The sequence below is a fragment of the Megalobrama amblycephala genome, linkage group LG4 (assembly GCF_018812025.1).
Source record: "Megalobrama amblycephala isolate DHTTF-2021 linkage group LG4, ASM1881202v1, whole genome shotgun sequence".
Classification (NCBI taxonomy): Eukaryota; Metazoa; Chordata; class Actinopteri; order Cypriniformes; family Xenocyprididae; genus Megalobrama; species Megalobrama amblycephala.
The window spans coordinates 24,062,234-24,080,148 of NC_063047.1; the positions used below are offsets into that span (position 1 = coordinate 24,062,234).

The 17,915-nt window shown below is 36.6% G+C and overlaps 1 protein-coding gene across 3 annotated transcripts; it reads left to right on the forward strand.

Moving 5' to 3' along the window:
• The first annotated feature begins 129 nt into the window (after positions 1 to 129).
• On the forward strand, positions 130 to 17,582 carry usp20 (ubiquitin specific peptidase 20). 3 transcript variants are annotated; one of them, XM_048188458.1, is made up of 25 exons: positions 130 to 406; positions 1,287 to 1,385; positions 1,471 to 1,524; positions 3,873 to 3,935; positions 4,038 to 4,172; positions 4,316 to 4,418; positions 5,275 to 5,344; positions 5,492 to 5,605; positions 5,763 to 5,841; positions 6,167 to 6,599; positions 7,046 to 7,192; positions 7,294 to 7,406; positions 7,533 to 7,705; positions 8,533 to 8,627; positions 8,759 to 8,792; positions 8,972 to 9,017; positions 9,103 to 9,283; positions 9,444 to 9,570; positions 9,818 to 9,987; positions 13,065 to 13,146; positions 13,409 to 13,517; positions 14,125 to 14,227; positions 15,412 to 15,480; positions 15,624 to 15,782; positions 17,289 to 17,582. In XM_048188458.1, the coding sequence occupies exons 2-24, from the start codon at positions 1,305 to 1,307 to the stop codon at positions 15,776 to 15,778; spliced, it is 2,736 nt and encodes a 911-aa protein (XP_048044415.1). In that variant the 5' UTR covers positions 130 to 406; positions 1,287 to 1,304; the 3' UTR covers positions 15,779 to 15,782; positions 17,289 to 17,582. The 3 variants fall into 3 exon arrangements, with proteins under 3 accessions (XP_048044415.1, XP_048044414.1, XP_048044416.1); XM_048188457.1 differs by lacking the exon at positions 130 to 406 and having other exon boundaries at positions 8,557 to 8,627; XM_048188459.1 differs by lacking the exons at positions 130 to 406; positions 17,289 to 17,582 and adding an exon at positions 15,014 to 15,048 and having other exon boundaries at positions 15,624 to 15,765.
• The last annotated feature ends 333 nt before the right edge of the window (positions 17,583 to 17,915 follow it).

The window sequence follows — 17,915 nt, forward strand, 5'->3', positions numbered from 1 at the left end:
TTACTGTATTAACAACTGATCTAAGGTCAGCTCGTCTGTTTTTCCAAATAAACGTTAAACGGAGTAAAGCGACTATAGGGGATGAAGAGGCTGGTTCAAGATCAGCTAATTTTATGAATAGAAAAAACAAAACAAAAACGTAAAAATGATAACAAAAACAATTAAAAACATCAACAGCCCAAACAAGTAGTACGTACATTTTTATAGTGTAAGTAAATAAAAAATAGTTTTTGATCAGATGAAAGAGCTGAAAGCGTTCATTGGCTCTGGTCAAAGCTGTGACGCACACTTATGCTGTTTTCAGTATGGATGCTGTTTAGTACACTGTTACCCACCTCTGTTACAAACACCACAGATTGGCCTAAAATGATCATCTATGAGTGTTATTTTTGTTTATGTCTGACAGGTAAATAACTGTTTTTATCTTTCCTTTGGTTGAAGCGAAGTGTCACTGTTTATTTGCTAAGATAACATCATGTCGACTGAGCGAATGAAAAGTGTCTTGCAGCCCGAGTGGAAATATGGCCTGTTTATTCTGCAAGATCGTGATGTAAAACAGCCTTTGAGTGGTTGTCGATGACATTTAGAGAAACTGTAATGTGTTGAAGAACAAGATAATGACCGAAGCCGCAGAAAGAAACCGTATGGTTTGTTTTGAAATTATTTTTTCGATTAAGATGAATAGTATGGTCTGGTTCGTATTAATATTATTGTTTTTCAGTTTCTCTTCGGAGTTGTTAAAGCTAACGTACTTTTCGTGTGAAAAGCAGATTTACAGATCATTTTTATAATGTAGCATTGTGCATCTCTCCAATGTAACAATGGACAGGGTGTTATGCGATGAATGCATCCTTCAGTTGTGCTGGTCGCATGAAACAGCATTTTTGTGCTCCTGAGAGTTTCAGTCACCGACTCACAGTGGTGCCATCTAGCAGATGTGCTCAGCCTAATTTTTATTCCTGTTTTCTTCTGTCATTATTATTATTATTTTTTTAAATAATTTATTCGATGATGGCAGATTTTCTCTTTCACTCTGATACTGTAAGTTCATTAGAAGGCGACTGACTTAATGGTGACTTAATTAGATGGGGACTATCTTCATATTTCTTTTTGTTTACCACAGAAGATAGAAAGGAGGGTTTTAAAACTATTTGAGGCTAAATAGATGATTTCATTTAATGTCCTTTTCTTTTTTGGGGGGTGTACTTTAACCTCACAGCTGTTTATTGTATTGATGCTGTCTAGAGTTGTATCAGTAGTTGTCAATTCTCTGTGCTTTGTAATAGAGTGAAGTCAAAATCAAGATGACTGACAGCGGGGATCTTTGTCCTCACTTGGACTTTATTGGTGAAATAACTAAGGAGGAACTTATTCAGAAATCAAAGGTTAGAATTTCTTTTGCTGATATTTAAGTGTTAAATGTATTATGAGTGCTTTGTATTGAATTGTATCATGTTATTTTTACTCAAGGGCACGTGTCAGTCATGTGGGGTAGGTGGACCAAACCTTTGGGCATGTCTACAGGTAAGGAGCCTTTTCCCTAGCAAAAACATACAAGAACAATGGGTTTTAAGCATGTAGAAAGATGTATGAATTACGCCCAGAACATTTCTTTAAAGTCACCATGAAATCAAAATTCACAATTTTTTTTACATTTTTTTTTTAAATGGAATATTGCAGGATTTATTATTTGTTTGTGCACATCATTATTTTTTTTTTTAAATTCATGTGCAGTCATAATTGATTGGACTGTTGTTGTTTACTATTGCTGCCCTCTCATGTGAGTTACAGGTTGTCTTGCCCTCACACCGAAAAACACATCATCAGAGAAGAGAAGAAATGTTGTTGCATGAGGGAGGGAGAAGTTATTTTGATTAAAGGATAGTTCACCCAAAAATAAAAATTACGTCATTTAAGGATTAGTCCACTTTTAAATACACTTTTCCTGATAAATTTACTCACCCCCATGTCATCCAAGATGTTCATGTCTTTCTTTCGTCAGTCGAAAAGAAATGAAGGTTTTTGAGGAAAACATTCCAGGATTTTTCTCCTTATAGCGGATTTCAATGGCTACCAACAGGTTGAAGGTCAAAATTACAGTTTCAGTGCAGCTTCAATGGCTTTGAACGATCCCAGATGAGAAATAAGCAGACATCCCAACCTGCAAAAAGTCATTTCAGGGAATGACCGATCGATTCGCTAGATAAGACCCTTATTACTCATCTGGGATCGTTTAAAGCCCTTGAAGCTGCACTGAAACTGTAATTTTGACCTTCAACCTATTGGTAGCCAATGAAATCCACTGTAAGGAGAATAATCCTGGAATGTTTTCCTCAAAAACCTTCATTTCTTTTCGACTGAAGAGAGAAAGACATGAACATCTAATCCTTTAATTACTCACCCTTGTGTCGTTCCAAACCTATAAGACTTTCATTCATCTTCAGAACACAAATGAAGATCTTTTTGATGAAATCAGAGAGCTTTCTGTCCCTCTATAGACAGCTATGCAACTACCACTTTGACGCTTCAAAAAGTCTACAAAGAGATCGTAAAACTAATCCATATGAATTGAGTGCTTTATTTTCTGAAGAGACTCAATTGTTTTATAAGATGAACAGATTTGAAGGGTTAGTTCACCCAAAAATGAAAATAATGTCATTTATTACTCACCCTCATGTCCCTCACATGAGGGTGAATAGGCAAACAAAAGATTTGTAAAGCTTCGAAGCAGTGTTTTGAAATCAGCCATCACTAGATATTGTTGAGAAGTCATTATTTTGGTTTTATTGGTGTATAAAAATTATTCTCGTCACTTCATAATATTAAGGTAGAACCACTACTCACATGAACTGATTTAAATATGTTTCGAGTACCTTTCTGGATCTTGAGAAGTTCAGTGGCATTGCTCGCAATGGAGGCATCACTGAGCCACCTGATTTCATCAAAAATATCTTAATTTGTTTTCCGAAGATGAACGAAGGTCTAATGGGTGTAGAACGACATGAGGGTGAGTAATAAATGACATTATTTTCATTTTTGGGTGAACTAACCCTTTAATTTAGTCTTTTATTCACATATAAACATTGATCAGTGAACATAAACAGAAGCTCAACCGAACCTGCTTGATTTGCAAGAACAAACCTCATTGGTTCTTGCAGAAGCTCAAACGTGCTGCGTAACACATGAGATCGAATCTCATTGGTTCTCACATGTCAAGTGAACATGCTTGAGCTTCCAATTACCACAACTGATTTGTGAGTTGATGAATGTTTATATGTGAATAAAAGCCAAAATTCAATCTGTTCATCTATAAAGCGATCATGTTTTCATCTGCTCAATTCATATGGATTAGTTTTACAATCTCTTTATGATCTTTTTGAAGCATCAAAGTGGTAGTTGGTAGTGACTGTCAATGGAGGGACAGAAATCACTCAGGTTTCATCAAAAATATCTTTATTTGTGTTCCAAAGATGAACGAAAGTCTCACGGGTTTGGAACGACATGAGGGTGAATAATTAATGACAGAATTTTCATTTTTGGGTGAACTATCCTTTAATCAAAATAACTTTCCCCTCCCTCATGCAACAACATTTCTTCTCTTCTCTGATGATGTGTTTTTCAGTGTGAGGGCAAGACAACCTGTAACTCACATGAGAGGGCAGCATTAGTAAACAACAACGGTCCAATCAGTTATGGATGGACACAATCAAGTCCTGTTCTGCTTTTTCGTTTGTTTGTTTGAGAAGCAGTTTCACTCAGATATGCATCACAATAGAAATCAAAAGACTGTCAAAACCTCTGTTTCATGGTGACTCTAAATAATATATTTCTTGAAAATCATTACTCTCATTATTATCCTGCTTTGTCCACAGTGTGACTGTCCCTATGTAGGCTGCGGAGAATCATATTCTGATCACAGTACTATACACGCACAGGTGACGTTCTCTTTCATTCTGTCTAGGCATTCATTCTATATAGGTATCATCCATATATCTTTTTTTTGTTCTTTTGTACATGTTCTTTTTACCCTTTTCCAGGCCAAAAAACACAATCTGACAGTAAACTTGACCACATTCAGGGTGTGGTGTTATGTCTGTGAAAGGGAGGTATTTCTGGAACCAAAACCTGTTATTCCTATATCAGTAGCTCACCGCTGCAAACAACACGAACAGGTAAATAAACATGTATTAAGGTGGCACTTATTGTTTGAGGTTGGCTGTGTCTTCTGCATTATTAATATCTCATTTAGACACAATAATTTATAAAGCACATGTACAATACAAGATACACAATTCACTTTTTTACATCCCCAAAGGATCCTCTTCCCCAGACAGCATGTTACCCATTGAAGGCAGTTCCTATCGCAGTGGCGGATGAGGAAGGCTCAGAATCTGAGGAGGATGAGATTAAACCTAGAGGTATAATCATGTAGACAGGAATCTAGTACATATTGCATGTCATTTCAAATCCTCTAATAAATGATAAATGGCAAGGACACACCCCTAGACATTGATGGGAACATGTGCACTACCATTCAAAAGTTTGAGATCGGCAAGATTTTTTAAAATTGTTTTTGAAAGAAGTCTTTTATGTTTACCAAGGCTGCTTTTATATGCAATACACATTAAGATCAGTAATGCTTTGAAATATTATTACAATTCAAAATACCTGTGTTCTGTTTTTAATATATTTTATAATGCAGTTTATTCAATGCCAAAGCTGAATTTTCAGCTGCCATTTCTGCCAAGTCTTTCTAATAAGTTGATTTATTTAGAATATTTTTTGTGGAAATATTTTTTTTTCAGGATTCTTCCATGAATGGAAAGTTAAAAAAGAACAACAGTTATTTTAAATGGAATGTTTTTGTAAACTCTTTACTGGCATTTTGATCAATTTATTTCATCCTTGCTAAATAAAAGTATTAATTCTTGTTATTTATATTATTTAAAAAATCTTATTGATGATCTTTTATATAAACCTTTACATTTTTATTTAGTAACAGATGTGGATATCTTGCCATGTTTATGCAACAGCTTAAAGGAGAGGATTGAATAATGAACAAATAACCAGTCAATTTCTTAGTTATTTTAATATGAAAATATTGCTTAATGGATGCAAGTAGCCTGAATTAAATTGAATATCATTGTCAATGGTTATTATGTGTAATGACTAAGATTCTATTCCACAGTGCAAAATTTGAGGTTCATCTATCATTGCTAAAAGTAATAATTAAAAATAAGCTTGTTATGCTTAATGCTCTTTACTCTATCTAAGGTCTCACAGGGATGAAGAACATTGGGAACTCCTGTTACATGAACGCTGCGCTGCAGGCCCTGTCTAACTGGTGAGCTATTTATTTAACAGCTTGTGCAGCATAAATCCAGGCAACACACCGATTGGAAGTGTGACTGATTTCACTGATTAATTTTCCAGTTCGGTGCATCCTTCCCTTTAAACTTACAATGGTTTTCCTACTTCTTTTTCTCTTCAGTCCTCCTTTGACTCAATTTTTCCTGGATTGCAGTGGGCTGGTGCGTACGGATAAGAAGCCGGCATTGTGTAAAAGCTATCAGAAGCTTATCTCTGAGCTCTGGCACAAGAAACGGTAACAAGCACTGACTTGCCAAACCGCTAACGTAGATCTGGCCAGTTCTAGCATACCTAATTTTAACCATTTGAGCTTGATCCTAATTATCTGAACCTTATCATTCTCCATTGGTTTTCTTTTCCCTCTTCTGTACTTACTTTGACTTTCTGTCCAGGCCAAGCTATGTTGTTCCCACTAGTCTGTTTCATGGAATAAAACTGGTGAACCCCATGTTTCGTGGCTACGCTCAGCAGGTATATAAAGCAGTGTTATATTTTTAGTATTATAATAATTATTATTATATTGCCTTTGTTTACTTTTAGTTTTAGTCATTTTAGTACTTCAACTTATTTTATTTTAGTAAGTTGCAAAGTAGCTAATTTTCATTTAAGATTTATAAGTTTAAGTTTTTCATTTAATATTTTATTTCAGTGAACAAAATTAATTTGAATAGTTTAGTTTTAGTTAACAGTAACAACAATGATATGAGATTACTATGCAACATTTCAAGACTGTAAATGTGTTTAGGCCTCAGAGACTTTTTGTAAAGTTCACACTTCTTGCTTCTGTCTTTTTTAGGACACTCAGGAGTTTTTGCGATGTCTGATGGACCAGCTTCATGAGGAGCTGAAGGAGCCTTTGACCGACTGCAGCAGTGCAATCTTAGATGTCGACCCTGACCGCAACCTTGACAACCAAAATCATTTTGAAGGAGACCGAAGCCCCTCTGAGGACGAGTTCCTATCGTGTGACTCTGGATCCGGAAGCGAGAAAGGAGATGTAGAGAGGGCAGGAGGAGAAGCAGAGCTGCTCATCCAAGATGAGTGTGTGGGCGTGAGAGGAAACGGCGGGATCTCAGAGAAAGAGAGGCTGAAAGAGAGAAGAGGAGAAGAGAGAACACGGGAAATGGATGAGGATGCAGATGTGGACACAGCCGCACAAGAGGGACAGGCAGAGAGAGAAACAGAGGCAACGACTGCAACCACAACTGTGCCGACATCAGGAAATACAGGTATGATGTTCTTATAATCTTAGGCTACATTCACACTGTCAGTTTTTGGGATTGACAACCACATTTACTTACAGTTGTGAATCTCAAAATGTCCCTTTCTAACAGCAGCTTACATTAGCATCGCGAAACAAGCCCGTATTCAGTAACCATAGCGACAGTTACCAAAGATGGCGATATCCGTCTTTGGTCTTATCACTTTTGATGCAATAAGAGTCCAATCGCAGCTGCGAGTTAATTCATCAAATATTTATTAACCGACAGCAGCTTTTATATCTGGTTGGAGAGCGAAGCATTTGAGTCGCATGCAGAACACAAAACTGGCGGAAGCAGCTCTGGTGGAGAACAGTGACTGGATCTAAAACCTTCAGATGACACACAGTCTTTATGAAGGTTTTGGATGTGAAAACATAAATCTTTTCACTTCCTGATCCCTCTTTTTCTTGCAGAACCTGATAATGAAGCTTCCATGCACTGTCCGTCCTCTCATCCTTGTAGCCCTGCTCACAGTTTGCAGGAGCTTCACTCCAGACTCTCCAGCAGCCCACCAAGATCCAGCCCCCTCAGAACTGGACCCACTTACACCTTAAAGAAAGGTTTGCTTCTCTCATAAAGCCAAATACACCATAGATTAAAAAAAAAAAAAAGTAGAATTTTGCTTTACACTAAATAACCATTATGTTTGTTTGTCTTATAGCTCAGATGCTGCTGAGCACCAAGAAAAAGAAGCAATCACGTTTCCGCAGTGTTATTTCAGATATCTTTGATGGATCCATTCTGAGTCTGGTTCAGTGTTTGACATGTGACCGGGTGAGGAAAGATGTAATGTAACTGTAGAACCAAACGTTAAGTAACTAGAAGGATTTATTTTAATGGTACAGTATGTGTAAGATTGCAGAAATAGCAATGATTTAAAGACAATATCTGCCTTTGTAGGTTTCGACAACCGTGGAGACCTTTCAGGACCTGTCTTTGCCTATTCCGGGTAAAGAAGATTTGGCCAAACTCCATTCCTCCATCCACCAGAGTGCTCCCGTTAAAGCTGGTGTCTGCACGGATGGCTATGCGGCCCAGGGATGGATCTCCTACATCATGGAATCTATACGAAGGTATAGTGAGGGTGTGGTGGGGCTGAGAATGAACAAAGGGATAAATGAATTGCACTACAGTACAAAAGTCTGTAAGATTGAAAGAAGTTTCTTATGCGTTAATTTGAAATATGATTACAATTTAAAATAACTGTTTTCTATTTTCATATGTTTTTTGAATTTTATTGTATTCCTGTGACAGCACAGCTGAATTTTCAGCAGCCATTGCTCCAGTCTTAATGTCACATGATCCTTCAGAAATCATTCTAATATGCTGATTTGGTGACCTTATTATTATTATTATTATTATTATTATTATTATTATTAATGTTGAAAACTGTTGTGCTGCTCAGTATTTTTGTTGAAACCTTTTTAAAGATTTCTTGTTACAAAAAAATCATTTTTGTGCATAAATTAAATGCATCTTTGATAAATAAAATTCATAATTTTATAAAATGAATAAAATTAAATTTTTAATTTCTTTTTAAAAAAATCATACTGACCCCAAACTTTTAAACTGTAGAGTGTGTTTTCACCAATGCTGAATGTAAAACAATGTAATTGCACTGAAAGCAAACATTGATATTGTAATGTAAATGTATGTGTGTTAGTAAACACGGATCGTGATTAATCCACAGGTCGGTGGGCCAAGTAATAAAAAATAACGTTTTACATTTTTATAACCCAATTAATTGTGGGTGTGTCATGGGTGGATGAGATATCTAAATCAGAGATAATATGTTCGGGTGGGTGATGGGTGAATTTTTTAATTTTTTGCTGACAGGTGATTTTTAACAGTGGATTTGAGTGACGTTAGAGCTGATCCTCTATTGTGTGTGTTTATTCAGGTTTGTAGTGTCTTGTATTCCCAGTTGGTTTTGGGGACCCATGGTAACGCTGGAAGATTGCCTGGCAGCTTTCTTCGCTGCTGATGAGCTGAAAGGTAACCACACCATTTTTGACATTTCTGATTGTGCAATAATGAATGTGACAGAAAAGGGTAAAAAAAAAAAAGAAAAGATGTACTCCTTGGCAACATATGATGTTGATGTTTATTTTCTTTTTACCAAACAGGAGACAACATGTACAGCTGTGAACGATGTAAAAAGTAAGATTGCTTTAAAAAAAAAAAATGTGTGTGATCAACATATAAAAATGTAGTGGTTGCAATGCTGTGTAACTATTTCACTTACTTACTTATGGTTTTACAGCCAAAACCATACTGTAATTATTAGGTTTACATGTTTAGATGATGAAGCATGCTCATTTACTCTACCTGTTTCCCAGATTGAGAAATGGTGTGAAATATTGTAAAGTTCTGCGTCTACCAGAAGTAAGTACCCCTGTCCATTTCAATCTGCAACTTCAATACAACTTGTATTCGTAGTTTGTGTGTTTATGTGTGATCTTCTCTGCAGATATTGTGCGTTCACCTGAAGCGTTTCAGGCATGAAGTCATGTACTCATTCAAGATAAATAGCCACGTGTCATTTCCATTGGAGGGTTTGGATCTCAAGCCCTTCTTGGCTAAGGAGAGCTCATCTCAGATTACTACCTACGACCTGCTGTCTGTCATCTGTCATCACGGCACTGCTGGGAGTAAGTTACTTCTGTGTAATATTGCGAAATGTAGCAGGAGTTTTGAGATTTTGATATATGGCCTGACATTTTTTTATAGCTGGCATTTTTCCAAGATGAGAAAAATTTTACTATTTTGTCTGTTTTATTTGAGTGAATTTTGTTTTTCCCTGTTGAACAGGTGGTCACTACATAGCGTACTGTCAGAATGTGATCAATGGACAGTGGTACGAGTTTGACGATCAGTATGTATCAGAAGTGCACGAGACGGTAGTGCAGAATGCTGAAGCATATGTCCTCTTCTACAGGTACAAGTTTTTTGCTATTTTACACACCAACACACCAAATTAAAGCTGAGAGTGTGCACTTTAAGCCCATTCATTAAATAACTGTAATTTGAATATGTTTTGGCAAACGGCTAAAATAACAAAAAGTGTGCCTGTGTCCCAATATATATAGACCGAACTGTATGCCTAATTGTACGTACTATTGGAACACATAGTGTTGAGTGCACTTTTAAATGGTTGTAATTTCATGATGTTAATTTTCTTTCAGGAAGAGCAGTGAAGAATCTGTGAGAGAGAGACAGAAGGTTGTCGCTCTGGCTAATTTAAAGGAGCCTAGTCTGCTTCAGTTCTACATTTCCAGAGAATGGCTCAACAAGTTCAACACATTCACTGAGCCTGGACCCATCACCAACCACACTTTCCTTTGTCAGCATGGAGGTATAATCACACCCAAATACTGTCATGTATATCTAAAACCTCTCCAAACTGGACCAATTTAAGTGGAATTAATTACTTGACTGTAATATTAATTTACCTATATCAAGGTTTTGTCAAACCACAGGTTCAGAAGAGTTTAGGAGGTGTCAGTGGGCACTTCTGAGCTTTACTGTGTCATAAAGTTTGCTGCTTGAATGAAAACCACAATTCTTTTCTCTGTACTGTGATTACTGTGCAAGTATGAAGTGCTTAATGTGAGTACATATTGACTTAAAGGGTTAGTTCACCCAAAAATGAAAATAATGTAATTTAGGGCTGGGCGATATATCGCATGCGATTCTCACGCGCATTTCGTCAGTAAAGCCGGTTCCCTGATTACCGCTAAATCGCCATCACCTGCTTTAAAATGGAGCGCCTTTTAATAGACAAAGCCGTAGTTCACGGACAAACCACGCAAAATCACGTTCAGTATCGAAGATGAATCGACTTCAATAATGAACCCGATTTTGCGTGGCTTATCAGTGAATTACGGCTCTGTCTATTAAAAGGCGCTCCATTTGAAAGCAGGTGATGGCGATTTAGCGGTAATCAGGGAACCGGCTTTACTGACGAAATGCACGTGAGAATCGAATGCGATATATCGCCCAGCCCTAACGTAATTCATTACTCACCCTCATGCCGTTCCACACCCGTAAGACCTTCGTTAATCTTCGGAACACAAATTAAGATATTTTTGTTGAAATCCGATGGCTCAGTGAGGCCTGCATAGCCAGCAATGACATTTCCTCTCTCAAGATCCATTAATGTACTAAAAACATATCTAAATCAGTTCATGCGAGTACAGTATTTCAATATTAATATTATAAAGCAACGAGAATATTTTTGGTGTGCCAAAAAACAAAACAAAATAATGACTTATGTAGTGATGGCCGATTTCAAAACTCTGCTTCAGCGTTATGAATCAGTGTGTCGAATCATGATTCGGATCGTGTGTCAAACCGCTAAACTGCTGAAATCACGTGACTTTGGCGCTCCGAACAGCTGATTCGATACACTGATTCATAACACTCCGAAGCTTCCTCGCATGAACTGATTTAAATATGTTTTTAGTACAGTAATGGATCTTGAGAGAGGAAATGTCATTGCTGGCTATGGAGGCCTCACGGAGCCATCGGATTTCAACAAAAATATCTTAATTTGTGTTCCGAAGATTAATGAAGGTCTTACGGGTGTGGAACGGCATGAGGGTGAGTAATAAATGACATTATTTTCATTTTTGGGTGAACTAACCCTTTAAGTGAGAGAATAAATAGATTTACTTGCTACAGTAAGTGGTATGTGGCTGCAGTTTGTAAACCTCCATATAATAGATTATTTTAAATTGCTAGATCCTATGGGGTGTGATTGACAAAAAAAAGATATCTTTGAGTTATAAAATATGAAATTATTTAAAAAATGAAATACTTTAAACATGAAATAAATACCACCAATAGGTGGCAGCATGTTACTGGCTTAATGAGTGAGCCATTGCATTATTCATTTAACCCCACACCTCTCTTTGGGTAATTTTGTGAATACATAAAAGCAAATTCAAATTTCAGTTTGGACTTTTGTCACCCTATTCCAGTTTATTTTCTGTATATAGAATCTCCATAGAGAAACTTTGCCCCTCTGTTGGCAGTTATTATAAAATGCAGATCAATGTCATTTTTTTCCCACAAGAGGTCAGCAGAGACACTCAATGACTGAATGCATGATTTTTTTTTAAAGAGGCTTTCAGTAGAATAGGACTGGAATGAGGTCCTTTTTTTTGTTAAACAATGTACAAAAATATGCTTCTTTTAAAATTTAAAATGATAAAACTCAAGAATTTAGAGGTAAATAAAATAAAAATGTTTTGTTTTTCTATGGGGAGGAGAGAAGTAGGGTTAAACAATTTGTTCAAAATGGTGGATTCATTCAGAAACGAAGCCAGTGACTGTTTTTCTGAACGGATAAATTAATCATTCACTCAAATGATTCATTCAAAACTGCAAATTTGTTCGATATTGAAACACCTTTCTCTTGTTCTCAGAAACAAGCAATGGTTCTGCTCTGTGAATCCCAATTCGTGCACTTATGCACTATTATATGACGTTTTTAAGAATAAATAGTGCAAGTAGTATGTTCACACTGAAAATTCCAAAAAGAAAAAGTGCATTTTAAGTACCCAGATGATGCATTAAATTAACGGAAAAAAACGAAGTGTGGAATGTTGGACACTTCATGCACTGAACTGTCACAGCTTTAATTATGTTGTGGAGGGGGAGGGGCTATCAGACTCCGATGTTAAATGCTAAAATAACCTTATACAATTCAGACACTACACGGATGAGTACATAGTGTATAAGTGTATAGTGCGTCATTTGGGGTTCAACATTAAACTGCATTCAAATAGGCTACATCACACAGTGAAAGCATGCACCCTCAAGGCACGATTTTGTTTGTTTTTTGCAAAGTGAGTGACATACTCAACAATGTCAGCTCACACTTCGTTAAAACAACAATTACGAGATTACCGCAGACAATACATATCACACACCCCTATTTGACCATCACTGTTTTTTGTTGTTTTTGCTTGACATAAGTGACATAGAAAAACAAACCAGAGACATAGCGTCTTAAAATGTTGTATTTCTTCTGTCTGCATTTAAAGAATTGAGCCCATTATGTGGCTGTTAGAACTTACATATCTTCTTACAACTTTTTCCTCAGTGGAAAAATTACCACCAGAGTTTATCTAGAATGCCTGAAGTTTGTTTTTTTTCCCTCCTCTAGTGCTCCATGTGATGACTCATATGTAAACTATTAACTGCATTAAGCCACCAAATGAGAGACAATGTTACATGTAGAAACTCTATTACAAGTGACATGGTGAACAGCAACATTTGCAAAATACTCATTTTACCCGCCATTGGCAGTTGTGGCAAATAGCTCATTTTCAACCCAGTATATTCCCCCTATGGTTTGCACATTCTTTTTATTCTTTTTTACTTGCTGTAGCTGCAAAAACTTAATTTGGGTATGATTTTATACAGGAATCCCTCCTACTAAGTACCATTATGTGGACGATCTGGTTGTGATCCTTCCTCAGAATGTGTGGGAATATCTTTACAACAGGTGAGTCATGCATAGCAATGCACATTTTTGACCTTTAGGAAGTTCTCATGACATTTATCACCTTAGTGAAACATGGGATTATTTTTGAGCTTCTGAACTCCAACCCTGAACTCACAAGATATGTATGGAGTTGTATCGGTTCAAGACATCTGATGTCATGCGCAAGGAACTCCAAACGATCAGTGCAATGTAAACATTGTCAAGTTATGTGTTTGCTCTTTTCACTGGCCATACTTTGAACATTTTTTCATGTCTTTCACAGGTTTGGGGGAGGCCCGGCCGTGAATCACTTATATGTGTGTGCCATCTGCCAAGTAGAGATCGAGACCTTAGCCAAACGACGGAAGCTGGAGATAGACACCTTTATCAAGGTGAACATATGACTTCATACACACAGATCAGACTTCTTTAACATTTGTGAAAAGAAGTGACGTTCATGTACAGACAAATTAGTTTGCTCTCGCAGGTTTAATATGCTGCTAACATTTGTAGCCCACTTATAAGTAAATAATGTGAAAAGTAAACAATGAGATTTCACCATAATACTCACTGTGAATCACAGATAGGCAGGGAGTGTATTTGAATACTGTTCTTCTAGGTCATCCACTAAAATATACAGCATTTTAGGTAACGTAGTGCAGAAACTCCTCTTGGAAGGAGCATAATGTTCTTGGAAGCATTTGCTGCTCGTAAAGCCAGAGAACTGATGAAAAACAGACTGCATACTGGACAGATCAAGGATATGATCTGCACTAGAATCTTATCAGGTGCAGCTGGTGCACCACTAGATTTAAAACATGCTTTGGAAAAATTCATGTTTGAAACTCAAGGGTTTTTCAAGGGGTGCTTCAAAATGAAATGCAGCGTATAACTGCTATACTAAAGAGTATTGAAACTCTCAAATTGTTTAGAGGGAGTTTGAAGAATTGTTGATAATGGTCATATCTCTCTCTGTTTCTTTTCTTTCTCTGTCTGTAGTTAAATAAAGAGTTTCAGGCTGAAGAAGCGCCTACAGTAATCCTGTGTATCAGCATGCAGTGGTTCAGAGAATGGGAGAACTTTGTAAAGGGCAAAGACAACGGTACACTCTCATACAAACTCACAAACGTGATGCTGCTTATTTATTATTTAAATAACAAAATGAATGATGTCAAATCTTAGTTCACTGGTCTGACGGAGGAATTCAAGTGTCTGTTTATATTGTACAACTATTTTACTAGGGGTGTAACAATATATATAGTGTCACAATGTATCGCAATACAAAAACAATATGTATCGTGGATAGTGACAATATGTATTGTGTATAATTCACCCAAAATGAAAATTACTGTGTGTTTGTGTAAAAGTAATTTATCCATGTACAACTTTTTTTTTTTTTTTTTTTTACTCCATTTGCCCTTATAATCTTTAATCAAAAACATCAACGTCCCCTTCCCCTTACAATGACCTCTCTTCTCTGTTGACGTGCAAACTAGCACTAGGACTTGGCAATAAGGTTGTCCAATAGCCTAACAAGCTTCAGTCCCTCCCCTCCAAAAACTTGTTACTCACATGAAACAATCGCAGCAATTAGCATTTGGCAAAAATCCAGTCATTGAATTCCCAATGGACACACAATTTTTTTTTTCTTGTTCAAGATGCCATTTTACTTGCATTTATGTCACAATAGGGAAGAAAAGTCAATTGCATTTTCCTATTAATGCTGACTTTAAAGGGATAGTTAACCTAAAATTTGTCCTCATGTTGTTGCAAACCTGTATGACTTTCCTTTTTTCTTTACACAAAAGAAGTTGTTTTCATTATATGGACTAAAAACACTGAGACATTATTCAAAATATCTTCTTTATCTTTTTCTTGTGTTCCACAGAAGAAAGAAATGCATACAAGTTGAATGACATGAGAGTGAGTAAATGATGACAGAATTTTCATTTTTGGGTGAACTATCCCTTTAAGGCTTTGTGTAAAATACATTACAAAAGTCCATTTTACATTAGGTGATGTATGTATTTTTTTTCTGATGTTATAGTACTCCCTAAAAATGCTAAACACTGAAACGCATTCAAAACATCCCTCTGTTTGTTTGAGTGTCCCAACCAGCCTCACTCAGCCAACATTGACTCAGCCAATGGCGGGATTTCTTGTCAGCTCAGCCAAGACCACCCTCTGTATTTTCAAGGGAATGTTTGCTTATGCACTGTAAAGGTCATTATTCTTTTCCTCCCTCCGTCTCTGGCTCTCTCTCTCTCTCTCTTTCTGCTGGTTTAGAGCCGCCTGGCCCCATTGACAACAGCAAGATTGCAGTAATGAAAGGCGGACATATCCAGCTTAAACAGGGTATTGCCTTTCTACAAATTGACATGTCTGTGACTCATCTTGTGTCAGAACTTTGTCTGAGTCACGTGTGTGTGTGTGTGTGTGTGTGTGTGTGTGTGTGTCTTTGTATATACATAGTTCATTATCTGTCGTTTGGTTTGCAGGAGCAGACTACGGGCAGATATCTGAAGAAACGTGGCAGTACTTGTTAAGTATTTATGGCGGTGGGCCAGAGATTGCAGTGCGGCAAACCATCAGCCCCCCAGACACTGACACGCATGGTGAGAGGAAGATAGAGGCGGAGACCAGAGCCCTCTGAAATGGTAAGACACACACACACACACACACACACACACACACACACAGTGACCTCAAAAAACTATTTGAACACTAAGCCACACTTTTATGTATGTTTGTTTCCAATGGGATTTTTTTCTAAAGAATTTACCAAGGAAGCATTAAATTGGTCATTAAAGGTATATATATTGTTACAAACGATTTATATTTCAAATAACTGCTGTACTTTCAAACTTTCTATTTATCAAAGAATCCCGAAAAAAAAAGTTTCCATGAAAATTGTAAGCAAACTGAATGAATGTATTTGCATTATATAACAAAATGTCAAATTAAGTGTCATTGATTAAACATGCTTTTCAAACTAAATAATTTCACAAAAATATGTTTTTTAGGTTTCATATGAGTAAAAAAAAGATATTGTTAATGTTTATATTATATTGTTTAAAAATAATACAAGTATTTAGATACTTTTTTGTTTTCAAATGTTGTTAATATGTCTATAGTTAATGCATTATCTACACCTACTCTTCTGTGACACCTGTGTGAACCCTTTTTACTGAGAAGGTGAAGTTAGTTCTGAGAAAAGCTCTAGCCTCATTAATACCAGACCTGTTTCGTCAGCATATGGTACAGACTGGTATGATGCAGACAGGCTGATTAATCACCATCTACATAGCTATTATAATCTATGCTTTAAAGGTCCCGTTCTTCGTGATCCCATGTTTCAAACTTTAGTTAGTGTGTAATGTTGTTGTTAGAGTATAAATAAAATCTGTAAAATTTTAAAGCTCAAAGTTCAATGCCAAGCGAGATATTTTATTTAACAGAAGTCGCCTACATCGAACGGCCAGTTTGGACTACATCCCTCTACTTCCTTCTTTAATGACGTCACTAAAACAGTTTTTTGACTAACCTCCGCCCACAGGAATACACAAGAGTTGCGTTTGTAGAGTGTGTTTGTCACCATGTCGTCGAAACGCTGTTATTTTCATCCCGCAGTCCAATCACCGGGTCTGATTCCGGCTCAAATTGATAGGGTAAAATTAAAGACATGTTTACAATAACACTGAGCGCGTGCATCTCCACGTTATGGTAAGAGGCGTGACTTTTCCTGTCGAATCACAACACAGGAACCGCTGGCACAATCAGAACTCGTTACGTATTTCTGAAGGAGGGACTTCATAGAACAAGGAAGTCATCAGCCCGTTTTTATGACAGTGGAAACAGCGGTATACAGATTTCGCGTTTTTTTACACGCGAAACATGAACACATGTTATATTGCACACTATAAACACAATCAAAGCTTCAAAAAACCACGAAAAACGGGACCTTTAACACTACATTGATGGGTTTTTTTGTTTTTTTTTAAATGTTTTACAGGAGCTTCTCTGTCCCCTAGATTATTTTACAAATAAAAAAGTATTGTATTTAAATCATCTTAGGAGACAGAACAACTCCTGTAGCTGAAGAATCACCCATATATTTAATAATGTTATTGATAGACTTTGTTTGTTTCTTTGCTCTACTGTAGGTGATGAAGACCAACATGTGGATGACACTGCGCTTAAATTTCTGTCTTACAAACACTTTGTGAGCATTTCTGTGGATCTGCTATCTGTGACTGACAGAGCTCTCCTAGCATAGGAAAGGGTCTTATTTATTAAGTGAATAAATCTATTATCAGACACGCACATATGACATATTTAGGTAACACTTTACAATAAGGTTCATTAGTTAACATTAGTTAATAATACATTATTAAAGGGTTAGTTCAGCCAAAAATGAAAATTATGTCATTTATTACTCACCCTCATGTCGTTCCACACCCGTAAGACCTTCGTTCATCTTCCGAACACAAATGAAGATATTTTTGATGAAATCCGATGGCTCGGTGAGGCCTCCATTGCCAGCATGATAACACTTTCAAATGTCCAAAAAGGTACTAAAAACATATTTAAAACAGTTCATGTGACCACAGTGGTTCAACCTCAATATTATAAAGTGACAAGAATACTTTTTGTGTGCCAAAAAAACAAAATAACGATTTTTCAACAAGATCTAGTAATTAAAACACTGCTTCAAAGCTTTACGAATCTTTTGTTTCAAATCAGTGGTTCGGAGCACCAAAGTCACGTGATTTCAGTAAACGAGGCTGTGT

What these genes read in the sequence shown, in the direction of transcription:
- usp20 (XM_048188458.1), top strand. Translation starts at nt 1,305, where the DNA reads ATGACTGACAGCGGGGATCTTTGTCCTCACTTGGACTTTATTGGTGAA. An exon ending in GAGCTCTGGCACAAGAAACG is followed by an intron (nt 5,606 to 5,762) that starts GTAACAAGCACT and finishes CTTTCTGTCCAG; the next exon opens with GCCAAGCTATGTTGTTCCCA. An exon ending in AGTGTTTGACATGTGACCGG is followed by an intron (nt 7,407 to 7,532) that starts GTGAGGAAAGAT and finishes CTGCCTTTGTAG; the next exon opens with GTTTCGACAACCGTGGAGAC.